Here is a 27,941-nt window from a genome sequence, read left to right as displayed (position 1 = left end):
ATACCTGAATGTCTTCCAGCAGAGTGGTATTAATCAGCTTGGCTTCAAAGGGAACTAATGTCACTGGTTCAAATCCAAGTGACTGCTTGTCAAACTTGTACTGCAGGGAAATGTGGAGATACTTATGAGCTTTAATGGTAATACAGTACAGTAATAACAACAACAATAATAATAATAATACTTAGATTGTACCCTGAAGAAGTACTAACTCAACCCACACATACACATTACTACAAAGTTTTATTACATTTGAAGATACAATTTTGAACTGTTAGAGGGTGTGTGAGTAGGATAATTCACCACACACGCTCACACACACATTCTTTCCCTCTATCACTCACCTCAGTTTCCTTAGTGACCACAGTGAGGATGGTCTCCAGCCGTATTCCCCACTGGTTGTCCTGGTAGTACCCGGGCTCTGTTGGGGGGTGGGTAGTGGGAGGGTTAATGTCTTCTCTTTGACTATTGAACATTAATGATCTTAGGGAATGTATCATTGAAAAGAAATATTGATAAATAAAGTAGATAGAAAAGGGGAGAGATTTCTGGTGAGTTGTTTGACATCTCTCTCTCTCTCTCTCTCTCTCTTTATTTACTAACAATGAGCTGAGAGAATGCATTGGTAAACAGATACATTCATGGATAAAGTAAGCTTAAAGTACAAGAGAAAATATACGATAATTTGGCAATAAACTGGAGTACAGGTATATTGTTAAAGCTTATTGTTGATTATAATACTCCCTGTACAGTACTAGTATTACTACTTTTCCTACTACTATTGTACTACTACCATTAGATATCATTAATAACAATAAAGCTTATCAATACTACCACTACTACCATTACTAACAATAATAATAATAATAATAATAATAATAATAATAATAATAATAACAGTAAGAATAATAACAATAATGACAATAATATTAATAACAATAATAATAACAATAATAATAATAATAATAATAATAATAATAATAATAATAATAATAATAATAATAATAATAATAATAATAATAATAAAAATAATAAACAAGTCATCTCACCATCAGAGAAGAAGTGGCCGACCTCCAGCTTGTGTTCTTCAGTACTGTAGATCCTGACCTGTATTGGAGCTGCCGAGAGAGCAATGAAGTGTTTATGGATGAATATAACAATACACATCATAAATATAAGTGCAGTAATGGCTATGGACCGAGGGGCTGACTCTCAATTGTTTTGCCAGTGTACAAATAAAATGACTTTACATGCATGAGGCTGAGTTGGTCATAGATGGTGTGTAAGGAGGACAATACATTTATGTTGTGTCCTCACCTTCATGTACACCGAGGAAGTGTCCGATACCGTGGCCCGTGCCGTGGCGGTAGTCCAGCCCCACCTCATACAGCGGCCTGAGGGAGAAGGTGGGGATGATAACAGCACAGCTAACCATTACTCAGCAGAATAGGAGTTAGGATACCTTGGACATGATTCTCATAGATGACAGTATAATATTTTCTCCTAGTAAACAGAGCTAAAACAACTCTTATTTATGGTACAATCTTAGTGCAATTATGAAGCTAAGTTGTCTACCATCCTTGTCTTGTAGCTTGAGTGAGCCAACTAGGTGAGTTCTTACATATTCAGTTAGGGGAGAAATTGGTCCTACAAGCCTTTGAAACTCCCCATATCCAGACCTGATGCTCAAGTTGTCCCCTGAAGGTGAGTCAATGCATGAAAAGAACAAAAAAAAAACACACACACACACACACACACCTGCGGGCAAGAATATCGATATCAGTGTCATCTGTACCCTCGGGGAAGATTAGTCTGGCCAGGTCAATAGCACCAATCAGTACCCGAGTGTAGGCCTCCACCTGGAAGGATGTTGGCTCCCCATAGTGCATCGTGCGTGTCACATCTGTTGTTCCATCTGGGGTAAGAAATAATACAGATTATCTTTAAAATTCATATACTGTTGGTAAGTATAGGGGAATACAGGTATATTTTTTCACTTGTAGCTGAAGTTTAAATAATATTAACCTGCACCTACACTTTGTAAAACTTAATAATGATTGTTTTGCTTTCTAACTCACATTCACTGGTTTCATGGTGATAAAACATCATGATTTATTTGTATAAACTACTGTACTGTATTACTCTTACAATGAATCTGTTTTGTCTGGGAATACTTGGGTGTCTGTAATGTTGAGCAATCAATTAATGATTTGGTGGACAGGGTAAAACATACATAAACCAGCCAGAAAATTCAGGTAAGGATTAAGGGTCCACACTTGTATAATCTATCTACAACGAGAACCACTCACCCTTGAACCTTCCTCCTGGTTAAAAGGCCTTCCTTTTATCTTTGTATACATTAGTTTGTCCCTGTCCACCAAATAGGGTAAACTCCACTTACCCTTATACTGTCCACCACTGTCCAGCAGGTAGAGGGACTCAGTTGTAATCTCGCGGTTGGTGTCTGGGCGCGGTCGGTAGTGAATGACAGCACCGTTGGGACCAAAGGCACTGATGGTCTTGAAGGAGACACCCATGAAGTTTTGCTGCTGACGACGGAGCTCCAGCAGCTTCTCGGACGCCGTGATCTCGTTCCACGAGTTCCCGGAATTTATCTGCAACAGAAATGTTTGTCACGGTGTTTACTGGAAAATATCTGTAACTAGGAAGATATCCTGTAAGTCATGGAGTCTGTTGGTGATCTGTAACAAGAAAACATAATGTATGTATATTTCTATATTTCTGTTAGTCTTGTATGTTAATGTAACCATTTGAAATTTTTTTTATTAAATGTGATGGAACTCTTGTTGCTATGGAAACACACAGCACACATGTCGGAGATGTGTACAAATTATGCATCTTGTTGAATCAAAAGAGAATTTGTCTTTGTTGATATGTTTACTGTGCTAAAGGAAAATTCTAATATACTGTACAGAATCTTAGTGAATTTGACCTGTCTCAAACCCCTCATACATACCTCCTTCTCCATAAAGCTGAGGAAGTCACAGAGGGCGACGGCATCCCTGATGTGGGAGTCTTTCATACCTTTGATCTCCACTGGGTTCTTCCGGGCCTTCATCTCCAGCACCGGGGAGATGGTCACCAGCCTCTTCTCCTCCGGCACCTGTACGTTGTTGGTAGATGGAAAGATATATATAGTATACTAACTTTGTATTTTTGTTTAACCAGAGACAAATGAACATTTTTTTCTTTTTTTTATACATTTTATAAGATAGTGAGATAGGAATACATAATTTTATTTCCTCTTTTATAAATGTACTGTAAAATGACCTGCACATTTTATTCTTGCATCCATCTATTTCACTATATAAAATCAAATGACTATCTTTGTTTATATATCCATATAGAATCAAATAAGCAGCTTAGTTTTTGCCAATTTAGTCGAGAGAGAATGGAAAAAGCAATTCATTCCCTCCTAAACATACTGTACAGTATTCTCCATTATAAAGAATAAGCTAAAGCAGAATGAGTAAACCCATAGTAAAATGAATCAACCCAGAGAATAGAATGAGTCAACCTGGAAAATGGAGCGAGTCAAATCAAGTACTCACGGCAGAGTAGATGGCATAGGAAGCACCGCCGGAGTAGGAGTACTTCTTACCCAGCATGACCTTAGTGATGCCATTGTTGAGCTTGAGGACACGGAGGCGATCCAAGATGGCTATGTACTCTGTGATGCTGTGGGCAGGAGGGGGAGGGGGGGAACGAGATGTTACCATGGTTACATCTCAATTCTCTTCTCTCCTTTCTATCTCTTTCTTATATGTTTGCTTTAATTTCATATTCTATTTCTCTCCTTCTTTCTCCCACTCATAACACACTACCAGTACCCACATGACACTACCACTACCCACATGACACTACCACTACCCACATGACACTACCACTATCCACATGACACTTGCATTACTCACATGACACACTCCTGCTCGCCACACTGGTTCACGTTCAGATGGTTGTCAACAGCTGGTGTGATCTTGTCGGGGGGAACAAACAGCTCGACGTTGTTCCTCCCGATGATGACGTAGGAACGGAACACTGCCAAGGAACAAAGGGCATCACTAACAGTATCGTGCATCTGTTGGAACTTTACCTCTGTGGTTCTGTAACACCTGTAATGCCTCTTATGTAACCATTACCCTGTTGTACCTGTGTTGGGGTGTACAGTAGCTAAAACAACTATCTTCGCAGGTGGGGGTCGATATGCTCCAAAATTTTACGTGTGACTAGTGACAGCCCTCATATACCAAAATTTATCGTCCATGGTCTCATATTGTTTCCCCACAAAGTATGCACAGATAGTTGTTTTATATACTGTACATCTGTGTTCAATTGTACATACATAAAGTTGTACAGCTAAGAATACCAGAATCTCTTGATATTGAGGGAACATTTTTTTTTTTAGATAAATATAGATTAACCAAAATGTTTCCTTTCTTTTATATCTATTGACATTTTGAACTGCTGGTAATTCTAGGTGCGAAATATAACAGATTAATGTGAGTTACAGGTGAGCTTCAAAACACAGTACAGGACGTCATTGCTGGGAAGAACTGAACATACCTGGGAAGGTGCAGTACACAATCTATGGCTCTTACAAGACAGAGTTGGTAAGGAATATGACTGGTATAAGACATAAGTCAAAATAGAAAGGAGTTCAAATCTAACCTCCAACACAATAACGAAGAAACAGTGTTGGTTTCACTTTGTTTGTTAATATGAAAAAAACAAGTCTTGATTTAACCTTTGACCTACTAGTTTACTAACATTAAGAAACAAGCGCTGAATTGACCTTGTTTACTAACCTGGGGTGGTCTCGACGTCACTCCCCCTGAGGTTGAGGAGCCAAGCCACTTCGTCAGGAGCTGTGATCACCAGTATGTCCGCCCCCTGCCTCTCCATCTCTGCCCTCACATCTGCCACCTTGTCCTCCCACCTCTTGCCTGTTGCACACATACACACATGTACGTAATGATGGTTAGAATGAAACGCACATGGATGTAATGACGGTTAGAATGATACGCACATGGACGTAATGATGGTTAGAATGATACACACATGGATGAAATGATGACTAGAATGACACATAAGGTCGTTAAGTTGGAAAAACGTCAAGTGTCATAAAACTGATCGGGTATTTCAAGGTAGTTAAGAATGTTTGGAGTAAGGTACTGTACGTTTTCCTCTTACATTTATACAAATTGTGAATTGTCTACTGTACGTTGCCATTCACTCTCTCTCTCTCTCTCTCTCTCTCTCTCTCTCTAAAATAATTAACTATCAACCTATCTCTCTATCTCACTCATTCTCTCTCTCTTTCACTCTGTTTAACTATGTATCTCCCAGTTTTTATATTATGACTTTCCTATATCCATTTTCTGTCCATTTAATTTACCATCTCTCATTCTCCCTCTCTATCTCTTATTCTCTCTCTCTCTCTATCTCTTATTCTCCCTCTCTATCTCTTATTCTCTCTCTCTCTCTCTATCTCTTATTCTCCCTCTCCATCTCTTACTCTCTCTCTCTCTCACTGTCTCAATCTGATTACCTATCTGGCTCCATATAACTGACCTGCAAACTGTAACTCATGAATGTAGATGGGATCCTGTGAGTAAGGCGGCCGCTCCTCTGCTGGCCACACCAAGTCGACCAAGTTCGTCTCCTCCGCCACCAGCTCGATGTCCGACTCTGTGACATAGGGATGGTAAGTGATAGGAATATTGTCAACCTGACCCCTATCTCACCATCCAATGCCCTATGGTCAAATTATCTTACTTCTTATCACTGTTTGTATACCTTCACTGTCTAGGTATATTGGAAATTGTATACATAACACACTTTATATACATTGTTTACTTGCACTGTCTATATACACTGTATACTGTACCTGAATTATACATGCCGAACTGCATACAATACAGTACAGTACCTGCATTGTATACTGGATATGCATGTTGAAGCAATTGTAATTGTTAATATGCCTATCTATATATGTATCTATCTATCTATATATGTACCTATCTTTATGTATCTATCTATCTATCTATTTATCTATGCCCTATTACACTTACTGGCCAGTTCCTCAGAGTAGAACTTCCAGGTGTCGGCAGCTATGAGTCGAGGGTCGGCCCCCACCTTGGCCCCGCTCACCAGCTTACTCCTCAGCCACTCTGATATTGTAGGTACCTGTACAATTACAGTGGTGCAAGATCAACTTCAAGTATAGGGAGGGGGGAAGGGAGGGACACAGGGAAGGAGGGAGGAAGGAAGAGAGGGAGGGAGGGAGGTGAGGCCTCTTAGCCACATGTGATTGTTCTATGGTAATATTTCAGTCGATGTGAAGGTATGGTTGGCAGATGGAAAATGTCCAACAAATGTGACAAAAACTCTTCAGTGCTCAGGCTAATGAAGCTCGTGAAAAAATATTAAATAACACATATATTATCAACCTATGGGCTTCCTTGCATCATTTAGAATATCTGTTATTTTTTCTCATGTGAAGATTATGCAACACAGCTTATTTAACAGGATGATTAGGTACTCTGATGCTACCTGGAGGAAGGGGAGGGGGGGGGGTTAGGCATGGGTGTTTAATCATCATGTAAATAAACTGGGTGCCTATTTTTCACATGATCCTATAAAGTATCAATTACATCTCATGATATGAAACATACAGACTATCGGTCATTTACCTTTAGTATAAAATAAACATTAAAATTATTTCAGTCAAGCCTTAATGCCATTTGAAAGAGATTTATTCAGCACTCACACCATCGATCTGCTCCTTCATGAGCAGCCAGTCACATCCCAGTTCACTGTCTGCCTGCAGGAAATAGCGACCATCTGTCCACAATGCCTGCTCGTCTGCAGTCACCGCCACATTCCCAAAACTTCCTGTAAACCCAGTCATATACTGCAGGCGTTTCTCTGCTGGTGCCAAATAGCCATGCTGGGGGAAGACACGGATTTTCACAGGTTACAAAGTATTCAAAATCAAATACACTTACAGTATATAATTGTTAGTTAAAGTAGTGGTGTATACTGTAGATATTACTGACATAATATCATGACTTGAACTGTATCTAATTTTAGTATCTTGGATGATGCATTACCACAGTTCATGTGAACTCTAGCAGATGCTGTATATAGATATGCTAAGACCCATATTAAGTATCCTGTGAACTACAAGTACAAGTGTATTCCAGTTTTAAATGTAATAATGTTAAAAGAAATCCACTCTAGTATATAATATTAAATTATATTTTTAAATTGTTGAGTCTTTTATTTTAATTGAGTCAGATTTCATTAGTTGTTCAATATCTTGAGCTTACTTGTTCACCAGTCATGGGAATGATGTAGCCATCTAGGCGGTGGTTGCCCATCTCCTGTCGTAACTTGGTCATCCTGTTACATAATGATTACCTCCATTAAATGATGATCCTCACCCAAAAAATAACAAAATAGAAAAAAGAAAAAAAAATGGACTGAAGTCTTTAAAACAACATAAAATGAAAACTTCAGAAATAAAGGAAAGTAATTCTGAAAGGCTATGAATAAACAAAAGTGCAATATCTTTGTAGGGAATATGACACATCTTTCTATTAAGTCACAAATAAACCAAATTAATAATTAGCCACCCAATTCTAACCTAACCTAACCCCCAAGTAGCATTAGGTTGTTTAATAATTAGGTGAAATAAGGTAACCTTTAGGTGATTAAATTTTTTTAAAGTAATGTAAACTACATGTGAATAAAAACAAACATTAAAATAATAAAAAAGAGAGAGACATGGAGAAATGAATATCAATTAGTGGATGAGGAATCAGCATCAGACTAACATGGGAAGATGATGATTCTGAGAGAAATTCCCGCTTATTACCAGACCATACTTAGCAGTTATGTATCGGCGTCCACTACTCACTGGGAGGAAGTATTGACACGGATCTCAGGCTGTGGGTTGCCCTCCTTACAGTTCGTCCTCCCGTCAAGCGCCGCTTCCCTCGCGACTCGCTCGACGTGCTGAAGATTCGTAGATGACATCAGCCCAGCCGACTCTGTGGGATCAACGACTGTGTTAGTTATACTGTACCCTGAGGTGTTAATCGTGTTTCTGATATCTTATTTGTTACCTCTGTCTCTTATGTTTAAGAACAGGTATTTATATTTTACAAATATTCAAATGCATTTCAAGGTCGTCTCCTTTATGCTAAACTAATTAAGACTTAAATCATCTTTAAACACCTATGATAATAGTTTTATTTTATTAAGGTATTATATTTTCAGCAGATAAGCATTTTATAGTCTTAGTAGCATATTGTTGACATAAGTTACTTGTGAGTGCTAATGCTTTGATATTACATTAAGTTACAAATAAAAGGGTGAAGCAAATAGCTTAACATCAGGTACTGTACTTTACTCTAGTGGAATCAAGCAATGTAAACTATAGGTTATTTGATGAAGGATTTATCCATGCCTGGATACATAAATCTATATGTATGTATATATACAGTACTGTACAGTACAGTGTGTGAGGAAGCACTAGCAGCTACAGGTAATATTCACACAGTATGAAGAAATACTGTAAGTTTGGGCCCAGCTTCTCAAAGGATCATATGGCAAATAAACCTTGTAGGTAAAGATGTAGGAAACACCTAACTGGATAACTGAACCAACCGTGAAAAAATAATGTCCAAAAACATCATAAAAATAAGACTGTAGCTTAACTTAGAAATATTAACCTGCAGCAGTTTGAGGATAAAATTAACATAGACAAACTTTAACATAGGTCTCTTAGTTTATCTTTTCCCCTCATTGGTATTAACACATTTACAGTAGTTATGATAGAGTCTCATTATAATTCTGATGTTATATTTGGTCATTCTTTTGATTCCATTACCTAAAGTGAACCATTTAGGAACATCTCAACATCTGTTATGAGGATTATTGATAGTAAGAACCTGTGAGAACCTGACCCCTGGTGAAGTGAACCAATGATACACCTGAGACATAACAAACAATAGCACTGAAATAATAATTCTTGCAGTAGAATATAATCACCAGAAGTAATAAGTTCGGAGAAACCAAAATCAAAACATAACCTGGTGAAGTACTGTACGGCAGGTGAACATAACAGTAAACACAGTGTAAATAACACAAGACAATGTGTGACAAGAAGTAAAAGTATAACCTCTCAATAATGGAAACTGACAAGAGTCGACACAAGAAAAATAATAACATGAAGAACACACTTGTTTAATGGTAGTAGTGAGCTGAGGGATACACAGTTAACGCTGCAAAGAGTTAATGACCAGTCATAAATGACCATTGTCAGGTGCAAAGCAGCCAAGCTCCTTTACGGCTATTTCAGAGCCGTAAAAATTTAGGTGATGAACAGAGTACAGTATAAGGATTCCCACATTCCCAAGTTCTTTACCCCCTTCAAGTCTGGGCTACACCAAGGACTACATACTTTGTCTTCTGTTCCCCTTCAAGAAAGATGAAACACCTCATAACAGAAATACTAAGATTGAACACTCATCATTACATATACGTATGTACCACTAATGTGGACAGGTTTATCTCTGTGAGAATTAGCTCAATTATGGTATATAAACTTTGTTTTCTATAATGTTCAAAAACACTTTCTCAGTAATGAAGATCTGATTACTTAAGTTGCTCTCAACTGCCAGGGTCATTTGCACCATTAAGAATGGGTCTGATTCAGTTAGGTTTATCTACAGCAGAGGTGAAAATACATAAAATAAACACAGAATACAATATGTATAACAAAATAGAACAAGAGACATGCAAAATATTGCTAGGTTATGCATTCCATACTCAAGAAAAAAAATGTGCAGAGAAATTTGACCAGTTTTGCTAAGGACAACGATACGTCAGGTGTATTTACTTACTGTTCTTATGTTCATCCAACACCTGTGAGAGATGATGTTCTTGATCTAACAGTGAACACATGAGCCATGGCACTACATCACCTTCCTTATTTTATTTCTGTGGCATAATATTATTATAATGGCTAGTCACATTCTTGTTAATCTCATACAATTATTACAACTGAAGTATTTCTCAAGACTGAAAATGCTTAATGTTTATCACATGACAGTTCTGTCCATTTTTTCTGGCTAAGCCTTTCATTAATAGGACTCATTGTGTCTATGGTCCAGAATCACTGTGGTGATCCTTCAAAGTTAAAGTGGCTTCCATAGGCCTGATAGCCAACCCATTAGGACCAGTTTGGATCAAGTACTGTACACTGTATAATAAGCCTTCACTGCACAAGGAGGCAGTGTGGCTGGCACTGTTCTCAACTACCTTCACTTCCTCAAATTGTGCAGCTCGGTGCATATTACTCAGTGACTATTAGGATAGGAGGCAAGTGTTGTATTCACTTAGCCACTGTATCCTCAATTTCGTTCTAATGATTCATCAAGTACAGAGTGGAAGCTCTTGAGCATAAAAAAGGTGATGTAAATATTAAGTGGTCTAGTAATGGTGACGGAATTTTCTTAGAAGTGATGTGATCGATGAAACTGGGAATAGTTTCTGCACTACCTGATGTAATCCAAGACTAATTAACATCTCACCTCAGAAGACTGACATTATTCTCTGCCTCAAAGAAGAAACCTGTTTTTAGTGTACAGAAATACTTAAAATGTTCTACAAATACTGTACTGTCCAGGGAACACCACGAGAAAAAATTTAAGAGTGGAAACATCTAATGACCTGTGGTATTGATCATAAACCACAACACTGGGGAAAAATGAGCAAAACAATGGAAGTTCTATTTATAAATACATGTGTACCGATTCACCACTAATTTCAATATAATATAAAAAATATTAATTTGTCACCAATTCAACTCTAAAATGGACATACAGTAAATACAAAACAGAGATTTATGGATTTAGAGGTGCGGTGGACAAAAATTTTACTGTGACACTAACAAATCAAAACATTAGGGAGTGAAAGTCAAGCACAGTAGACTCATACTTAAAACTCCTTGTGGTGGTCCCTGAAATATGACTAAAATAACATGATTAATTTATTCCCTGTGGTTCATCTGGCTCCAGTAGTAACAGGATAAAACATTTGCCATCTGAGAAGCCACTGAGACACCACAATACAAAAGGCTCTATTCGATTTATAATTTTATTAAGACAATTGACATCCATTCACCATGAAGTACTCGTAGAAACATCAAAGAATAAAAATGTGTTGCTTGCTACTTCTTTAAGAAGGATCCACCTCACTAGACATCCCCAAAGAGTTGTGATGTAGCTACCTTTTAGAAAGTGAGTTCATAAGTTAACAGAAAAGCGTATCATTATTACTACTGTACTCATAAGGAACAAGGGAAGGAGAGATTTTAGTCAATGAATAAAGTAAGTTTGTTCATGACATTATGACAGAAACTTCAGGACAAAAATATCCACAGAACGTACATACAAATTCCTTACACAGATACATATATTAATTCATAAATATATCCTCCACACTTAATACTTTTGTAGTTATGATACACACAGCTTCACATTTCAGACATCATGTAAGCTGTAATGACCTGGGGTATGTGTAGCATCAATATTTTGTTATGAAAAGTAACTATAAAACACCAAGTTATTTATGGTGCCTTAGCCATTCAGTATGATCATAATGAAACAAACTCACAACCTTAAAAAAGATAAACACTGTATGAGAAGAAACCCACAATGGCAGACAAATTCTGGAATAAACATGTCATCTGCCATTGTGGGTTTCTTCTCATATAGTGTTATGGTGACTCTCCAACCAAAGAGAAACACTACTTTTATTATTATGAAATATCATACCTATTGTTCTCATTACTAATATTTTATCTTCTAATGAATCCTTTTGAATATTCCTAGAGCTGTGTTGCTCAGTTATCAACTCATATATTAAATCAATAAAATTTGATATACAGGTACAGTACTGTACAGTATCTCAAACAAGTACCTGTATCTGTCAGGATGGTCTGATGACTTCTGAAATGCTACATGCAATTCGTGATGTCCCGAAAGGGTTGGCATGCATGGCTCTGTAGTATATTGATCCTACTACATTTGGTAGCCGAACATCATATTAATTACTCCAAAATAGATACACATTTAATTACTTATGCTAAACTATATACCAAAGTAAAAGCACGTCCCAATATCTATCATCCGTAGTCTCGTAATGTTTCACACAGTGTGTGTGGGCAGATACGTCTTTGAGATACTGTACATGTATTAGTGTATATATACAATGTACATACTTAGCCTTTTTGTGCTTTTAAAACAACAGAAGTCATAACTTTGATCTTTTCAAACAGTAAAATTTCCACCACAACCTGGTGAAATAATATACATCAGAACATCAATCTGTCTATATAAATAATGAACCTGATGCATTACTTTAAACAACAATGTGATGTATCATAAACTGCAGAGGCACAGAAATGCCTGAACACAACACTAATATATAACTACCATTTAAATTTTCACTTAGTCCACATCACCGAGCATTAATAACTGAAGGGATGGTTTCTAACATACCTTTTTGACTGACATAATAAGTTATAAGCTCCTTTACACACCAGTTTATAGTCATACTTCTACATACTGTAATCATGTATATCATAAAACACAAATACAAATTATTTACTTAGAAAATATTGATTTTATTATATACTTCTGATGTTCTTTTTTTCTCATGATGAAGGACAGACCAAGCAGTACTACACAGGTCCATTACATCCTATTCCATCAGACACAGTTAATGGCAGGCACTTAATATTATACAAATACTTATAAAAAAAAATATTAGATCATTAAAATCATGTTTGTAGTGTTTTTGCAGTACAGTATTAGAAAAGTTATCTGTAAAGCCAGTGTGTGTTGGTGGGTTAAGTGTTGATATTATTTACTCTAAGTGTTACAAATATTCTGTACAAAAAGGAAGGAATTAATGATTGTAAACATGATCAGTGGTATAGATACAAGTGACACCCCTCAACAAATATTTAAAACTCAGATATTATCATTCCCAAAACTTAATTTAATATCATAAAAAAAATATACAGTACCAGTAGTTGGAGTGCACAAATGCAAAACAATTTTCTAAAGAATATTAATTTTGACATTCATATCCTTGTTGTCATATGTAGAGACAACAACAGGTACTGTATTAGCTCTTTCAACAATGACATTTTATTGGCTGATTCCCTTTCTATACTCTGTTCACTTCAAGCTTACAACTGGGTCAAATCAAAGGAAGCTCGTGATTGGTTGAGTCATGTTGGGTGAATGTGTGAGGGAATGACAAAATAAAATCAAACACTGCTGATCATTTTTAACTTTTCTTTTTCACTTTAAGACATCTTCATTATCAATATATTTCACAGACTAACTTTTACTTCTCTGGTTTGGGATATCATTCGAGATCAACACTTAATTACAGAATATAATGAAAATAAATTAAATAATGAAGATCTCTATATAAACCCAACACACCTCATTCCATTGATAGAATCTTCTCTCGACCCTAGTGGCAGAGCTCATGTGAACAAGGTAGACTGAGACAAGTTACTGTCAAGAGAAGAATGGTGCACAAGAATAAAAAATATATATATTGTGATTGAACTAAATCCATTTTGTTTCTATCCCCAAATTTAATTGTTTCACTCTAGGGCATCATTGTTCCAGCTGTAACTTATCTCTCATTACATGGTGAATTAGCCAATAGCAATCTGTCATGTCAATGAATACCTGTTGTCTGTACAGTAAATGACAACAGGAGAACAATTTATGGCAGACTCAACACTTGAATCTCTTCTGAGTCTGGCATCCTAAGACCATCTACAGGACAGTATTCTTCTGTTTCTCAGTAATAAAGCTATTTTCCTAAGCTCCAAGAGATTACATCTTTAAAACATACTTTGACAGCAGACACAAATTACAAACTGAACTTAAGCTAACCTAAACTATCAACCTCAGAATGTTTCTAGGTTAGGACAGGTTAGTTTATATCATTTAGATTAGATTATGTTGTCTCATGGAGTCTGTCAGAAATGTTTTAGTGTTGTAGCCTCTTGGACCTTGAGAAAGAACATTACTGCTGTAGTATATAATAAAGATCCATGGCAGTGGAGGTGAGTGAAGCTGGTGAAGATGACTGATGTACCTACAACCATTCCCTGTGTTTACTGTTCAAGATGTTACTGTAAGTCATTCTTAATTCCAAAAGTTAGTGTTCTGGATGACCTTTGTTATATATCAAGTAAATGACTGTGACTCAATATATGTTTACATTTGAATTACAGCAAAATACAAAACTTTTGAATATTCATCATCTTACTTGGCAATTTTCACGGCCAGATTATATTTAATCCCTCAATAAATATTAGATACCCTTCCATCTTCATCAGCAAAAGAGGACATTAAAATATGTCACTAGATGAGAATTCATTGATAAAATATATACTGTACCCACATATGTTATACTGTATATACAACATGAAATTAAGAAAGTCATTGTCAAGGACAATTTACTGTACCAAGAAATATATTCGATGCATCGTTCACTTTAGGTGTTGACATTTTGCTTGAACTTTAACACACAACATCTGTTATTGTTAGTCATCTATTTACACACTGTGACCTATTCTCACATACCTCTAAATATACTGTACAACATTTTCATCAATGTTAGAAATAGAGAGAAAGATTAGGAAACGTGTCAAACCCTCAATAAAACCTCAAAGAAGATTTTACTTTATACACCCAAATTTATGTCAAGTATCTACACAAGCTGACTCTAATCATATGAAAGCACAGCGTACGGTAACTCATCTTACTGCCCGTGTGTACTAATCCTCACACCCACAACCCCAACTACCAGCAACAACAGCAGCGCCATAAGAGACGCACTCGGCACCTCACCCCCAGAAATAATTACGCTACCCAGGTCACTAACAGTCAGGGCTGCCATAGTGTCTGATGACTTGCCTAGAGTTCCGCCGTAGTGGTTGACGCAGGGTAAGGGCTCCGTCTTGGAGATCAGCCACTCGTATCCTCGGGTGCGGCCCTGGGTCATCAGTTCTCCACCGACTACGTCTCTCACGCGGGCATGGTAGGAGTTGAGCCAGTGGCACTGTAAGGTAATATTAGAGAGTTATTGTTTACTGACAGTGAGAAAAGCCTTGACTGAAACTGGGTATCTTACTATACTAAAAAGTTTAAATATAGGATAACACTACAGTTTTTAAGTAAGGTACACCATCCATGCAGTATTCTTAGTGACTCCTGTAATTCCTCTAAGTGTACAAAGAAATACTTCATAAAATAACTGTATAAGCACTGGAGACAAAAGAATAAGTTTTTTAACCTGTACTAAAAGAAATATGAAAACAATTCTTTTATACAGTCCTGTACTGTATATTACTTTACCTGCTTCCCAGTTAGCATTGTAATGTTGATGAGTTTAGGCTCAAAGGGTACCAGAGTGACAGCTTCAAAGCCTAGTGACCTCTTGTCAAAGTGATACTGTGGAAGTTGAAAAGTTTTAATTAACTGTATAACACAAAAACAATAAGCACCAAGCACAAGTTTTAGTTCCCTAAACCAGGTAAATTATGGTATTTTAAGATGATACAAAACAAAACCAGTCTTCCTGTTTTTCTGTCAAGTGTTAATTGTTTTAAATTATCTGAGGTGCAGACCTACCGGGGTGTCTTTAGGCACTACGGTGACGATGGTCTCCAGGCGTACCCCAAAGTCATTGTCCAGGTAGAAGCCGGGCTCTGAGGGGAAATGACAGATAGTTAAAGTTGGGGTAAAGGTTGTCTGAGGTGATTTAGCTTTTAATATTTCAAATGCAGTACAGTACTGTACAGTAAAGACTGACGAAATCTATGTTTTGTTGCTTTGTGTTAGGTGCTTCAGCTACCAGGGTCATTAAGCAATGAGTAACCATTAAGTAATAGTTCTATAATAAAACTGAAAGTGGATCTCTTTGTCATGAGTGCCCTGCTAGGGACAGTGTGGATACACCACACTACAAGTATATTCACGTAATAAACCTTGGTATACAAGGAAGCAGTGTGGTTGGCACTGCACTAGACTGCTTTCACTTCTCCAATATCTAAAGTTAGGTACCCATGTACAGTAGGGTGGACTGGGAGTGCCCTGGGATCAAACTAGTGACATTAAGGACAAGAGGCAAGAGCTGTGTTCCCTCAGATTTCATTTCCTTTCTGTAGCATTCATGTACAATAATAAAAATATTGTCTATAAGCAAATTTTTTTTTAATTTACACATACAGCTCCTCCCCGACTTATGACGGGGTTAGGGACCCAAATCCAGGTCGTAAGTCGGAATGGTCGTAAGTCGGAAATGCTTAAATAACACATAGAAAATCTAAAATGGGTGTCTCTTTTTCTTCTCAGCACCACAAAACACTCACTTTTAAGCTTGCCAGCCATTTTAAAGTGAATTACAAACAAAAATTTTGTCTGTGTACTGACTTTGGGACTCGAAAATACATAATATGACCAAATTTTGGTACGACTGAGGCAGGTCGTAAGTGTGGGTGGTCATAAGTCGAGTAGATCGTAAGTCGGGGAGGAGCTGTATCACAGAATACTGTACAAAATAAACTAACATCATTAGATTCTTTACTATACTGTAATTATATTTCCCTTATTTTACAAATTATTTCAATTAATGTTATTTACATTGAGAAATAAATTATGCAAATTTATCATGGATACTGATTATGGTACATACAGTACTGTATAATAAATATAGTACTGTACTGTAATACACTAATGTAAAGGGAATTACGTGAGAAACATGCATATGAAGGTAAATATTTTAATAAAGAAGAAAAAATATAACAAAGGTTTCACTTACCATGAGATCCATAGAAGTTTACCCGATATTTCTTCTCAAACGCTAAAACGAAGATTGTAACGGAGGAAAATTACTAGCTATGCAACAAACAGGCAATATAAATTACATGCAGAGTTGCCTAACAAGACAGTAGTGGTTGTGAAGAAATATACAACACACATGCTTACAGCTACACAGGACAGATGACTCTGTAAGGTAAAGCTGCATAAAACAGCCATAAATCACATCAAGATTACCATCATGAAGATCCACTGAACAATTCAATCAGTGCACCACGTTAAGCTTATATAAATTGGATTATGTCGCGCTTAGTCTGTTTTTGGTGGGCCATCCTGTTAAAGTTGAAGGTCCGACTCGAGGATACTAGTACTGCAGTATGTCAGTGTGGCATTTCGAGCTTGTCAGTTCAGTATCTCAGCCATCGTTGGTCTGATTTGATCGGACTTGGTGTAAGGATGGTAGTCAACCTGAGTATAATCTGCAACACTTTCTTTGTTGGTGCTACAATATACAGTGGCCCACATGTATGTTATTAATACTATAGACCATATACTAGTTCCTCTCATTCTTCAGTTAAAACTTTAGATCCGTCTTTAGTACGTCGTCCATTGTCTTGCATAATTACAAAATAAATTTAAGAGGAGGGGCACAATTTTAAGAGTGAAGAACGTGGCTGGATAATATGTGGTTTCTGTTTTGTTAATTAATCTTATAAACGATTCATGTCTAATCCATTTCATCTTGTCACATGTTCTGAATAGCTGATGATCTTTATACTATGTGCAGAATAGGAAAAATAACTTTTCCCAAGTCTCATAGTCAAGGAAAATAGTTTTAGTTCAATTGCATAAAACAGAGTTAGTCCATACACAAACAAGGAAATAGTCTTAGGTCATTCACACAATAAGAGATTAATTTTTTTAAGTCCAATAACATAGCAGCCAAAAAGTAGTCATAAACGAGCTAGCCAAAATATTATCTTAGCAAAGGAGTGAGTAAGTCAGATAGTACCATTAGCATTTGTTGACACAGCTATGAACAACATCCATGCATGTTTGATATACTGTATGAAGTAACGCATAGCCTGATCTTCTGTAAGGCTGTTCATTCGTGTTGGGTACTGCTGCATGTGTTGCTCTGTTACAAACTACACAGCATCTGCAGGGGTAGGGTGACGTAGGTAGTGTGTGTGTGTGTGTGTGTGTGTGCAAAGCTTATGATATACTGTTCAAGCATGGATAAACTTCCTTGGTCTTCTGTAACAATTTACCATCAGAGAAGAAATGTCCGACTTCAAATTTATGTTCCTCGGTGGCGTAAATCCTGACCTGTATGGGTGCTGTTGAGAAGAGGATATGGTGAAAATATCTTAACTTGAACTCTAATATTCATTTTGTGAATACTTAAAAAAAAAAAATAATACATGTACTCCTCAAATTTCTTAATATACCAAATAAATTACACTGAATACACTGAAAATATCAACACCTTGTATACAGTATCAACATCACTTATGCATATATTTTTGAAGGGCCCCCCAAAAAAATTATCAATAAAAATTCATAAAAGGGTAAGAAAAGTTATACTGAGATGATATATATCTATGATTTGAATTGAGACAGCTTAAAAAAAATATGTGACTCCTCTAGACAAGTGACTATTAAACCAGATAAAGTAATGTGATATAATGAAACATACTGTATAAAATGTCAATGTACTCTGATATTACCGGTATATATAATTTTGAGTACAATAGCCACTAGACATTTAATTATTTATTGAAACTGAGAGTAAATGACAAAAGTAGAGTGAGTGGATAGAGGATTTGTAAATAACATACTGTACAAATACGGAGGACAGTTATCGGAAAGAGTGCGTACCTTCGTGAACGTTGAGGAACATGCCGATACCATGACCGGTCCCGTGTCGATAGTCCAGCCCAACCTCATACAAGTGTCTGATGGGGGAAAGAGATATATCACGGTAAAACCTCCACATAACAGACTTCTCTCTCCATATAATCCGTTAGATGGAGGTTGTACATCTAACGGCCTCTCGATATAACGGATTTTCATTTCTATATACTGTATACAGTAGTTTGTTAAATGGAGGTTTCATATCTAACACACCATTGATATAATGGGCTTTCTTTCTCTCTACATAGTCTGTTAAATGGAGGTTTCATGACACCATAGCTCACTGATCAACTTGTTCATAAAAAATTACAATTCAAAGATAATATAGTACTTAAGGGTAGGAGTAATGGATAACATCAACCAGACCAGAAGCTGTTGAATACATAATGACAGTTTATGACTATGAGGGGTCGTAACAGAGAACAGTTGAGCATAACGGAAAACACACCGACTGCTTGATTGCCTGGTGAGCAGACAAGTGGTGAAAATGGTGAAAAAGTGATGGACCTGAGAACAATGAATAATGAGGGTAAAGAAGACCTGATGGGGATTAGTTCATTATAAAACCTAAAGTCATATTAAATAGAGAATACAAGATATATAAGGGTGACCAACAAATAGCTACTGGATGCATTAGCCATAAAGGAAATACCCGATAACTCCCTTTTTAAACTGGTATCTGTAATAAAAAAAACTGTCAGTTGATTAAAAAAGATATAACTGGGATAAATAACTAAGCAAATAAGGACAAAACGACAAGATACAGATAAAGGAGACACACACAGGAGGAGGAGGTGAAGATAAACACACCTGCGAGCCATGATGTCAACGTCAGCATCACCTGTGCCCTCGGGGAAGATGAGAGTAGCCAGGTCGATAGCACCCATCAGTACCCTGGTATAGGCCTCCACGTGTAAAGGCTTTGGATCCCCGTAGTGCATCGTCCGCGTCACGTCTGTTGTTCCGTCTGTAAGGAAGGTGTTGGTAGATATTTTAAGCACCGTGATGTATCTCCATTAGCCTCTACAAATTGACTGGTGTAAATGATGAAGGACTACATTTCAGAGTGTTGCCAGACCATTGTACCATAACCAAACAGGTGCCACAAATACTGTACCATAACCAAGCAATGTAAGAGACCCCTAAAAAAGTGTTCGCTCTCTGGCAGGACAACAAGAAGGTATTGTTATCTTGTATTACCAAATAAAAGTTATTTATTGACTTCTCTACTTTTTAATTTAGAGAGGTAATGTATTCCATATTTAGACATTCCTGTTGGGTGTGAATGACAGCTATAAATAAATTGACAGTAATTCCTATGAAACTTGAGAAATGTCCATCAGGCTTCAGATATAAATGGTGTAGGTACTTGTGATCTGTACTGACACACTTACCCTTATACTGGCCACCAGAGTCTAGAAGGTAGAGGGATGTGTTGGTGATCTTCTTGTCTGTCTCTCGTACAGGCTGGTAGTGCACTATGGCCCCATTGGAACCAAAGGCACTGATGGTGGTAAAGGAGATGCCCTTGAAGTCTCTCTGTTGTGAGCGGTATTCCTTGAGGAGGTTGGCTGCATCAATCTCACTCCAGTTCTTGCCCTCCATGATCTGTAAGACATGTCATTAATATCTCCAGCTTATGTTTTATAATTATGGCATCAAAAGTTCAAGTATGAGATGATATAAATCTTTACCGTAGTTACAAATAGAATTTGTTATGTAATTTAAAATTATTATTAATAATTTTGCAATTGAATTTATAACCATGAATTACATCTTGATCTTATGAAACATTAATTATTCAAAGGTCTGTTTCCTATACATTAAGACTGCCAGTCAGTTGTGCACATCTCCATATCTCACACACTGACAAACTGTGCATGCATAATGTAATGTGCACTGTTCAGGTTTGGTGTGGTAAAATTGTGGGAAGTGAAAGTCTGTTTCATAGGGATATCTGCTTGTGCAGGAGAGTGTGGTTACAGAACACACAATACTGATCCTTTAGTTTGTAAGGAAGCAGTATGGTTGGCATTGCACTCAAATGACATCACTTTCCAAAATGTTAAGTTGGGTTAGACTAGGGATGCCCTGGAATAAAACCAGCAAACCTTTGCACAAGAGCCAAGAGCTACATCCACTCAGCACCACAACCCTTAGACCTAATCTAATCTAGCCCCCAAAACTTTACCTCATCCATGGATGATTCTGAAAATTACTCACACATCCAGAGGTCATATTTAACAGTGACATCCTCCACACCAGAGTCTTCCAGCAGTAACTTACCTCAGGTTCCATAAAGGACAGGAAGTCACATAGGGCGACGGCGTCCTTAATATGGGCGTTCTTCATGCCGTCCACCTCTACTGCGTTCTTGCGGGCCTTCATGAGCAACACGGGTGAGGTGACCATCAACCGCATCTCCTCCGGCACCTACGCAGGGAAGAAGACACAGTCATGTCTGTACGGGTTATTTTCATTCAATGTTTGGTTTGAGTGGACCGTACTCGAAGAAGGCATCGGGCCGCTGTAACTAAATCTTAAACTCCATAGGTCTAAAAAACCAAAGATAAACTGTTTATCTGAACACAAGGAACTGGGGATAAACTGTGCATGAGAATATAGATCTGGTGATTTAACAAAGAAGTGAGAATACTGTATAGGCATCCCTCGATTTATGAAGGCTTGATTTACAAATGGTTTTCTGGAAAGGAAATATTACCTAAATTAACAGATGACTGTATGGTACTGTATAAATATTCCCGTGAAAACAGTGAAAGTAGTTAGAAGAATGGAGTAAATATGCGGGTAAATAAAAAAAAAAAAAATTTACCACTTCAAGAAACACAAAGATCATGAGGTTTAGGCATTATAATTTACCTACAGAAACATACATCATACACATCCCTCCATCTTGTTCACACTTACAGCTGAATAGACGGCATAGGAAGCACCGCCAGAGTAAGAGTATTTGGACCCCAGCATAACTTTCTTCACGTGGTTGTTGAGTTTGAGGGCCCGCAGCCGGTCCAGCACTGCGGTATACTCGTTGATGCTGTAAGTGGCACACGGCAGTATGAGACAAGGTGTAAGGTCAAAGAGAACTAGAGTAACATCATATTAGGAGGGCGGGGAAAGAAAGAAAGGTTGGGAATGAGAGTCAGGAGAAAACTACTACACATATAGATGCATTAATTCCTCCTGGGATTATATAAAACACATACATCAAGGGGCTCTACGTTAGGTACTCACACGACACATTCTTGGCCTTCACAGCTGTTCACATGGAGGTGATGGTCGACAGCTGGGGTGATTTTCTCTTTGGGGATGTACAGTTGCAAGTCGTCCCGGCCCAGGATCAAGTAACTTCGGAACACTAAAAAAAAAAAAAAGGGACGTGGTTGATTGCTAAAAAAGTAAACATAGACAGACAGAAATACACAACGGATATATATATGCACACACACACACACACACATGCATACACACAAAAATGCACAGACACACACACTCAGTAAGCAAGACTCACCTGGGTTATAGGGTATATCATTGCCCCGGAGGTTGAGGAGCCACGCCACCTCGTCCAGCGCCGTCACCACCAGCAGGTCGGCTCCCTCCTTCAGCATCTCTGCCCTCACGTCTGCTACCTTGTCCTCCCACTTCTTCCCTGGGAGACAAAATTCACTCTCTGGTTATAATCTGCTTTCTGTAGCTTTTTCGAAATGATTAGGACAATTTTCAGGTCAAAATCCCACTGTACAAAACTTTAACCCCTTGTGAAGATAACGGAGATGGCAAAACTTTAACCCCCTGTGGAGATAAGGGAGATGCCAAAACTTTAACCCCTTGTGGAGAAAACGGAGATGCCATACCCCATATCCTTTATGCTGATAATTCCAGGTAGTGAAATATGGCTTTTCTGATACAGTGCTTCAAGATATTCAGATCAGTTATGACTTCTCAAAATTCGTCTTGGCTTATGAGATGAAAGTAATTTAAGGCCTGAAGGAATTAACAGAATCAAATCTCCCAAACTCAGGCTTAGCCGTACTAAAATACATACTTGTGACTTAACAGTGTTACTCATTTGATTTTATTTAGAAATGTATCAAACCCTTTCTATACAGGATGCCACCTAAGGGGTTAATATTTGAACCACAATTTTCAGTTATCATCCTCCACCTCAACTTAGTACCATGCTGCAGATAATGTTTTGTTATATTTACACAGAACTGTATATATATTCTTAGTTTAATACCTCAAGTACTAAAACTTTTACCTACCCCATCCTAACCTAATATCTAACCTCACCTAACCTAACTTAATATAGCATCTAACTAATATAACCTGCCCTAACCTAAAAGAGTATCTAACCTGACCTAACCAACCCTAACCTGACCTACTGAAAACATTCACCCGATGCTGTTTACTAGTGACCTGCGAACTTTAGCTCGTGGATGAAGATGGGATCCTGTGAGTGAGGCGGCCGCTCCTCTGCTGGCCACACCAAGTCGACCAAGTTCCTCTCCTCTGCCTCCAGTTTAATCTCCGACTCTGGTGGTTAACACGAGCTGAGTTAACGATAATAATAACAATGGTGATGATGATGATGATGATGATGATGATGATGATAATAATAATAATAATGACAATAATAACAATGATGATAAAAATAATAACGATAATGACAATTTTAGGTTATGTCATGTTAGGTTAGATTTAATGAAGACTCACTGGCCAAGTCCTCAGCGTAGGCGATCCAGGTGTTGGACCCGAGGAGCCTGGGGTCAGCACCAACCTTCGACCCCTTCACCAGTTTCTGACGTAGCCACTCCATCATTTTGGGTACCTTGTGTCGTAGGGGTAGAGGGGAGTTAGTAATTATTTGTTTGCGTGTGAGAGAGAGAGAGAGAGAGAGAGAGACTCATTCATAATAATAATACCGGGTTCACTATTTACATAACCACAAACAAACCGGAACTATTTGAGGACAGAAATGCACATGACTCCACTCAGTGAGACACACGTTAACTATTGCCCTCAACTGTAGTTTATTTACTCTTATTAACATCACTTACGTCGGCTTGCTCAACCATCACACCCACCCCCCAGACACCTTCCAAGAGATCCTAGAGCGAAGACGTGTGACCCCCCCTCAAAAAAAAAAATCTTATCTTCTACATATAATAAATACATCGGAATACCGGACTTATATTTTGATCCTGAATACATTTGTTAATTCTACTTGTTAAATTATCATGTATGAGCAAGAGGTAGAAGCACCGTAAATGAGAGAAAGTTAATATTGATTTATTTTGGGTTTGAGTTCCAGAGATTGGCTCAATGAAATGTAGGAATAAAAGTGATATTTATTACTGCTGTTCTCCTACTTCAATACTCCTCACCCCTCTGTTCTCCTACCTCAATACTCCTCACCCCCTCTGTTCTCCTCTTTCAGTATAACTCACCCCCGGGTTCTTCTGCTTCATGAGTAACCAGTGACAGTCTAGCTGCTGGTCCGCCTGCAGGAAGTAGCGGCCGTCGGTCCAAAGAGCCTGCTGGTCCATGGTCACCACCGCCGTACCTGCGCTACCCGAGAACCCACTTATGTAGGAACGGCGCTCGTCCGTCGGTGATACATACTCACTCTGGAGGTCAAACAGCACGGTAAGGTCAGCAGTGTTACAATAAAACTACTAATACTAATACTACTACTACTACGACTAATAATAATAATATGCCATTAACTGGAAGGTGTTAAGGACCCACCTGGTGCTCGTCGTCATTAGGGATGATGTAGGCGTCGAACCCAAGCTTTAACATCTGTGCCCGTAACTGTGCCACCCTGCAGGAGGAAAAGGTCTTGATAACACTGCCTGAAGGGGGTTGGGGAGGAAGTGAGGACGGAGGGGGGAATATTTACACATTTACTTCCCCTTATCCTTAACTTACACAAGAGGGCATCCACCACTATTCCTTCTACCTTCCCTCACTCCCTCCCTCCCTGTCCTCTACCCTCACCGTTATCTACAGTATCTACGTACCTGTCGGAGGTGTTGGCCCTGTTGGGGGGCTGGTTCCTAAGCTCATCGTGGGTATCGCAGAAGCTCCTCTCGCCCAACGTCACCTCCCTCACTACCCTCCCCCCATGGGAGCCCTCCTCCTGTTCCTCCTGCCACCACCGGTCATCCAGGTTCCCGCTGTAGATGTGGCATCCTCTGCTCACTCCTGCCAGGGGGGAAGAAGAGAGCTAGGAGTTAATACACAGTGTAGGTTGATAAGTAACACACACACACACACACAGGCACCAAATAAAGCACTGTGTCGAATTTAAACATCTTACATGGCGTCCTAAGTAAAATATAACTCGTGTCCAGTCGCGCCATTCCACTCACTGAATTACTAATTAATTTTTTTAGAGAGAGAGAGAGAGAGAGAGAGAGAGAGAGAGATTAATTTTCTGAAATGCTCACGCGACAATTTTTACAGAAACTAAACTACAATGTGTGGAGGTATACAACTCTAGCTGGCAGAAAAAGTGGCCTCTCTACTCTCCTTCCCTCCCTCCTTCTCGCTCTACTCACATTCCTTCCTTCTTTCCTTCGTTTCCTACTCTATACCCCCTTCCCTCCCTCTCCCCCCTACCCTCTCTCTCCCTCACACAGGAGCCAGGACCGGAAATAGTGCTGCACGATGGGGGTACTTTAAGAATCCTCATAGCTCAAGTCACCACCCACTAAAGCTGAGGTCTGAGGGAAGGAGAGGAGAGGAGGGGAGGAGAGAATGAAGTAAGAAGAAGAGAAAAAGAAGAGATATAATGTCCTTGTGTGTGTGTGTGTGTGTGAGCAAGAGAGACGATGTGTGTATTGTTAGAGAGAGAGAGAGGACACACACACACATCTCCTCGTGGCTGAAAGAGCACCATTCTGGACGTCACACCTCGACACATCACTAGGGTGCCACTGAGGGCCACGTCGTGTTGATCATCCCATTCATGGCTCTCTATGCCCAGCTGGTGCCCCAGGGAGTGTCTGAAGGAGGGCAGGCTTAATGGAGAGAGAGAGAGAGAGAGAGAGAGAGAGAGAGAGAGAGAGAGAGAGAGAGAGAGAGAGAGAGAGACTAATCATGAATTCAAGCCCAAGTTTTCTTATGAACAATATTAAAAAAGTTTTCTAACTCAACTCATGTGAGTATGTGTCTGTCTGTCCGTCTGTATGTTAATATAAACATCCTCATTATCCTTTATTATGCCTGTCTGTCTGTCTGTCTGTCTGTCTGTCTGTATCTGTCTACCAGTGTCTGTCTGTCTGTCTGTATCTGTCTGCCTGTCTGTATCTGTCTGCCTGTCTGTATCTGTCTGCCTGTCTGTATCTGTCTACCTGTGTCTGTCTGTCTGTATCTGTCTGCCTGTCCGTATCTGTCTGCCTGTCTGTATCTGTCTACCTGTGTCTGTCTGTCTGTCTCTACTTTCGCATTTATTCTTAAGTCAATTAAATTTATCACCACCGTTCCAATGACGTCACCCCTCAGCCATGACGTCACCGGCGTGCCACATCATCAGCACCGTGACGTCAGCGGTAGTGCCACATCAGCACCGTGACGTCAGCAGGGGGGTGTCACTTGAGCGGGTCACACAACAAGAGTCACTTGAGCGTCCGTCATCTTGGTAATCTAGACTATTAACGCCTCTTACTACGGCGACCTGTGTCTCCCCTCTCTCACTTTCTCCCCTCTCTCACTTTCACTCTCCCCTCTCACTTTCTCTCTTCCCTCACTCTCATTTTTTCTCCTCTCACTTACTTTCTCCCTTCTCTCACTTTTCCATATCTCTCTGATCACTCTAGAGAGAGAGAGAGAGAGTGTATGTGTATCTCCCTCTATCTCTTCTCTATCTCTATCTCCCTCTATCTCTATCTCCCTCTATCTCTATCTCCCTCTATCTAGGGTTCCATAACAGACACGACACGAGATCCCACGACGCTGATTGGTTAATGTTGTTTATACCGTTACCATGGCGACGACGGGGACCAGCTGACGTCATTACCAGAGTTGCTTATTTGTGTTTTTTTTTATAATTAATGACAAACGTTAATGTATCCTAAAAGACAGATAGATAAATAAACAGGTGATAGATAGATAGACATAAAGACAGACAGATAGAATAGATAGATAAATTGATTGATAAATAGACAGATAGACATAGATATAGATAAATTGATAAACAGTTGATAGATAGATAGTTACTCAGGTAAGTGGCCACAGATACCAGGGTCATTTTATTACCCCAACCACTGCCCTGGGGAGCCCTTAGGTCCTCCTACCACGGGATTATTACCTCACGTTGGGGGAGGACCTTGGTGGGCGCCCCTGTGTGGTCAAGGGTGAGGGGGAAGGGTGAGGGGAGGGGGGTGGGGTGAGGGAGGGTGAGGGGGAAGGGTGAGGGAGCAGGTGGGGTGAGGCGTGAGGGAGGGTGAGGGGGTAGGTGGGGTGAGGGAGGATGAGGGGGTAGATGAGGGAGATCAAGTAGGGAGAGAGATAAGGTAGGGAGGGAAGGAAAGTGTATGTATGTATGTATGTATACCTACGATACAATAGCCTACCTGTTCAAGTTCAGTCAATATTCACTTAAATAAAAGTAAACAGTAATCTCACCAGTGATATGAATCAGGTAAAAAACAGTTCTAATTAACCTGTGAACATACACGCTGAAATATCACCCACAATCACCTGTACACAGAGTCTATATTACCATAACACTTAAGAGGTTGTAGGTGTGTTTATATGCAAGGAAATAATACTCTTATTCCCTCTTTAATAAGGTTCATTTTACCCTATTATAAGCGTAAAAGACTCTTTTCGTTTAAGGTATTCGATTTTTAGCTTTATAACCGCAGGCACAAGGTGGATAATCCAGTGGTAAAGTGTGATGGGACCTTGTACATGACGCCAGGAGTGTGAATTAAAGGAATAAGAGCCTTAATACCCCCGTCTATGAGGCTCATATTACCCCTGAGTGGAATCATTGCCGGGCCTGCCTCTGATTGGCTACAGGAAGTGGCACGCTAGTCGGTAATTGGC

General features: G+C 38.8%; 1 protein-coding gene across 3 annotated transcripts in view; it reads right to left on the bottom strand.

The window, feature by feature from the left end:
• The window catches only part of LOC121853643, an 86,139-nt gene that overhangs the window by 3,938 nt on the left and 54,260 nt on the right, over nucleotides 1–27,941 (bottom strand). For 2 of the 3 annotated variants that reach the window (XM_042347919.1, XM_042347922.1), the window contains 31 exons: nucleotides 24,908–25,091; nucleotides 24,633–24,708; nucleotides 24,332–24,511; nucleotides 23,598–23,712; nucleotides 23,301–23,417; nucleotides 22,393–22,530; nucleotides 22,116–22,239; nucleotides 21,792–21,918; nucleotides 21,150–21,296; nucleotides 20,258–20,471; nucleotides 19,674–19,830; nucleotides 18,828–18,904; nucleotides 18,218–18,286; nucleotides 15,759–15,835; nucleotides 15,483–15,578; nucleotides 15,042–15,186; nucleotides 7,940–8,072; nucleotides 7,350–7,422; nucleotides 6,788–6,967; nucleotides 6,090–6,204; nucleotides 5,590–5,706; nucleotides 4,824–4,961; nucleotides 3,933–4,056; nucleotides 3,570–3,696; nucleotides 2,975–3,121; nucleotides 2,399–2,612; nucleotides 1,756–1,912; nucleotides 1,315–1,391; nucleotides 1,047–1,115; nucleotides 342–418; nucleotides 5–100 (listed from right to left, as the gene is read on the bottom strand). In XM_042347919.1, coding sequence (XP_042203853.1) covers nucleotides 5–100; nucleotides 342–418; nucleotides 1,047–1,115; nucleotides 1,315–1,391; nucleotides 1,756–1,912; nucleotides 2,399–2,612; nucleotides 2,975–3,121; nucleotides 3,570–3,696; nucleotides 3,933–4,056; nucleotides 4,824–4,961; nucleotides 5,590–5,706; nucleotides 6,090–6,204; nucleotides 6,788–6,967; nucleotides 7,350–7,422; nucleotides 7,940–8,072; nucleotides 15,042–15,186; nucleotides 15,483–15,578; nucleotides 15,759–15,835; nucleotides 18,218–18,286; nucleotides 18,828–18,904; nucleotides 19,674–19,830; nucleotides 20,258–20,471; nucleotides 21,150–21,296; nucleotides 21,792–21,918; nucleotides 22,116–22,239; nucleotides 22,393–22,530; nucleotides 23,301–23,417; nucleotides 23,598–23,712; nucleotides 24,332–24,511; nucleotides 24,633–24,708; nucleotides 24,908–25,091 — 3,887 coding nt within the window. Of the gene's footprint in view, nucleotides 1–4; nucleotides 101–341; nucleotides 419–1,046; nucleotides 1,116–1,314; nucleotides 1,392–1,755; nucleotides 1,913–2,398; nucleotides 2,613–2,974; nucleotides 3,122–3,569; nucleotides 3,697–3,932; nucleotides 4,057–4,823; nucleotides 4,962–5,589; nucleotides 5,707–6,089; nucleotides 6,205–6,787; nucleotides 6,968–7,349; nucleotides 7,423–7,939; nucleotides 8,073–15,041; nucleotides 15,187–15,482; nucleotides 15,579–15,758; nucleotides 15,836–16,947; nucleotides 16,990–18,217; nucleotides 18,287–18,827; nucleotides 18,905–19,673; nucleotides 19,831–20,257; nucleotides 20,472–21,149; nucleotides 21,297–21,791; nucleotides 21,919–22,115; nucleotides 22,240–22,392; nucleotides 22,531–23,300; nucleotides 23,418–23,597; nucleotides 23,713–24,331; nucleotides 24,512–24,632; nucleotides 24,709–24,907; nucleotides 25,092–27,941 lie in introns of all 3 variants that reach the window. The other variant, XM_042347920.1, reaches the window with a different exon arrangement.

This window comes from Homarus americanus, unplaced genomic scaffold (assembly GCF_018991925.1).
Source record: "Homarus americanus isolate GMGI-L3 unplaced genomic scaffold, GMGI_Hamer_2.0 scaffold4896, whole genome shotgun sequence".
Lineage (NCBI taxonomy): Eukaryota > Metazoa > Arthropoda > Malacostraca > Decapoda > Nephropidae > Homarus > Homarus americanus.
Note: the sequence above shows the minus strand (reverse complement) of the source record. Positions and strands in the feature narration are given on the sequence as shown.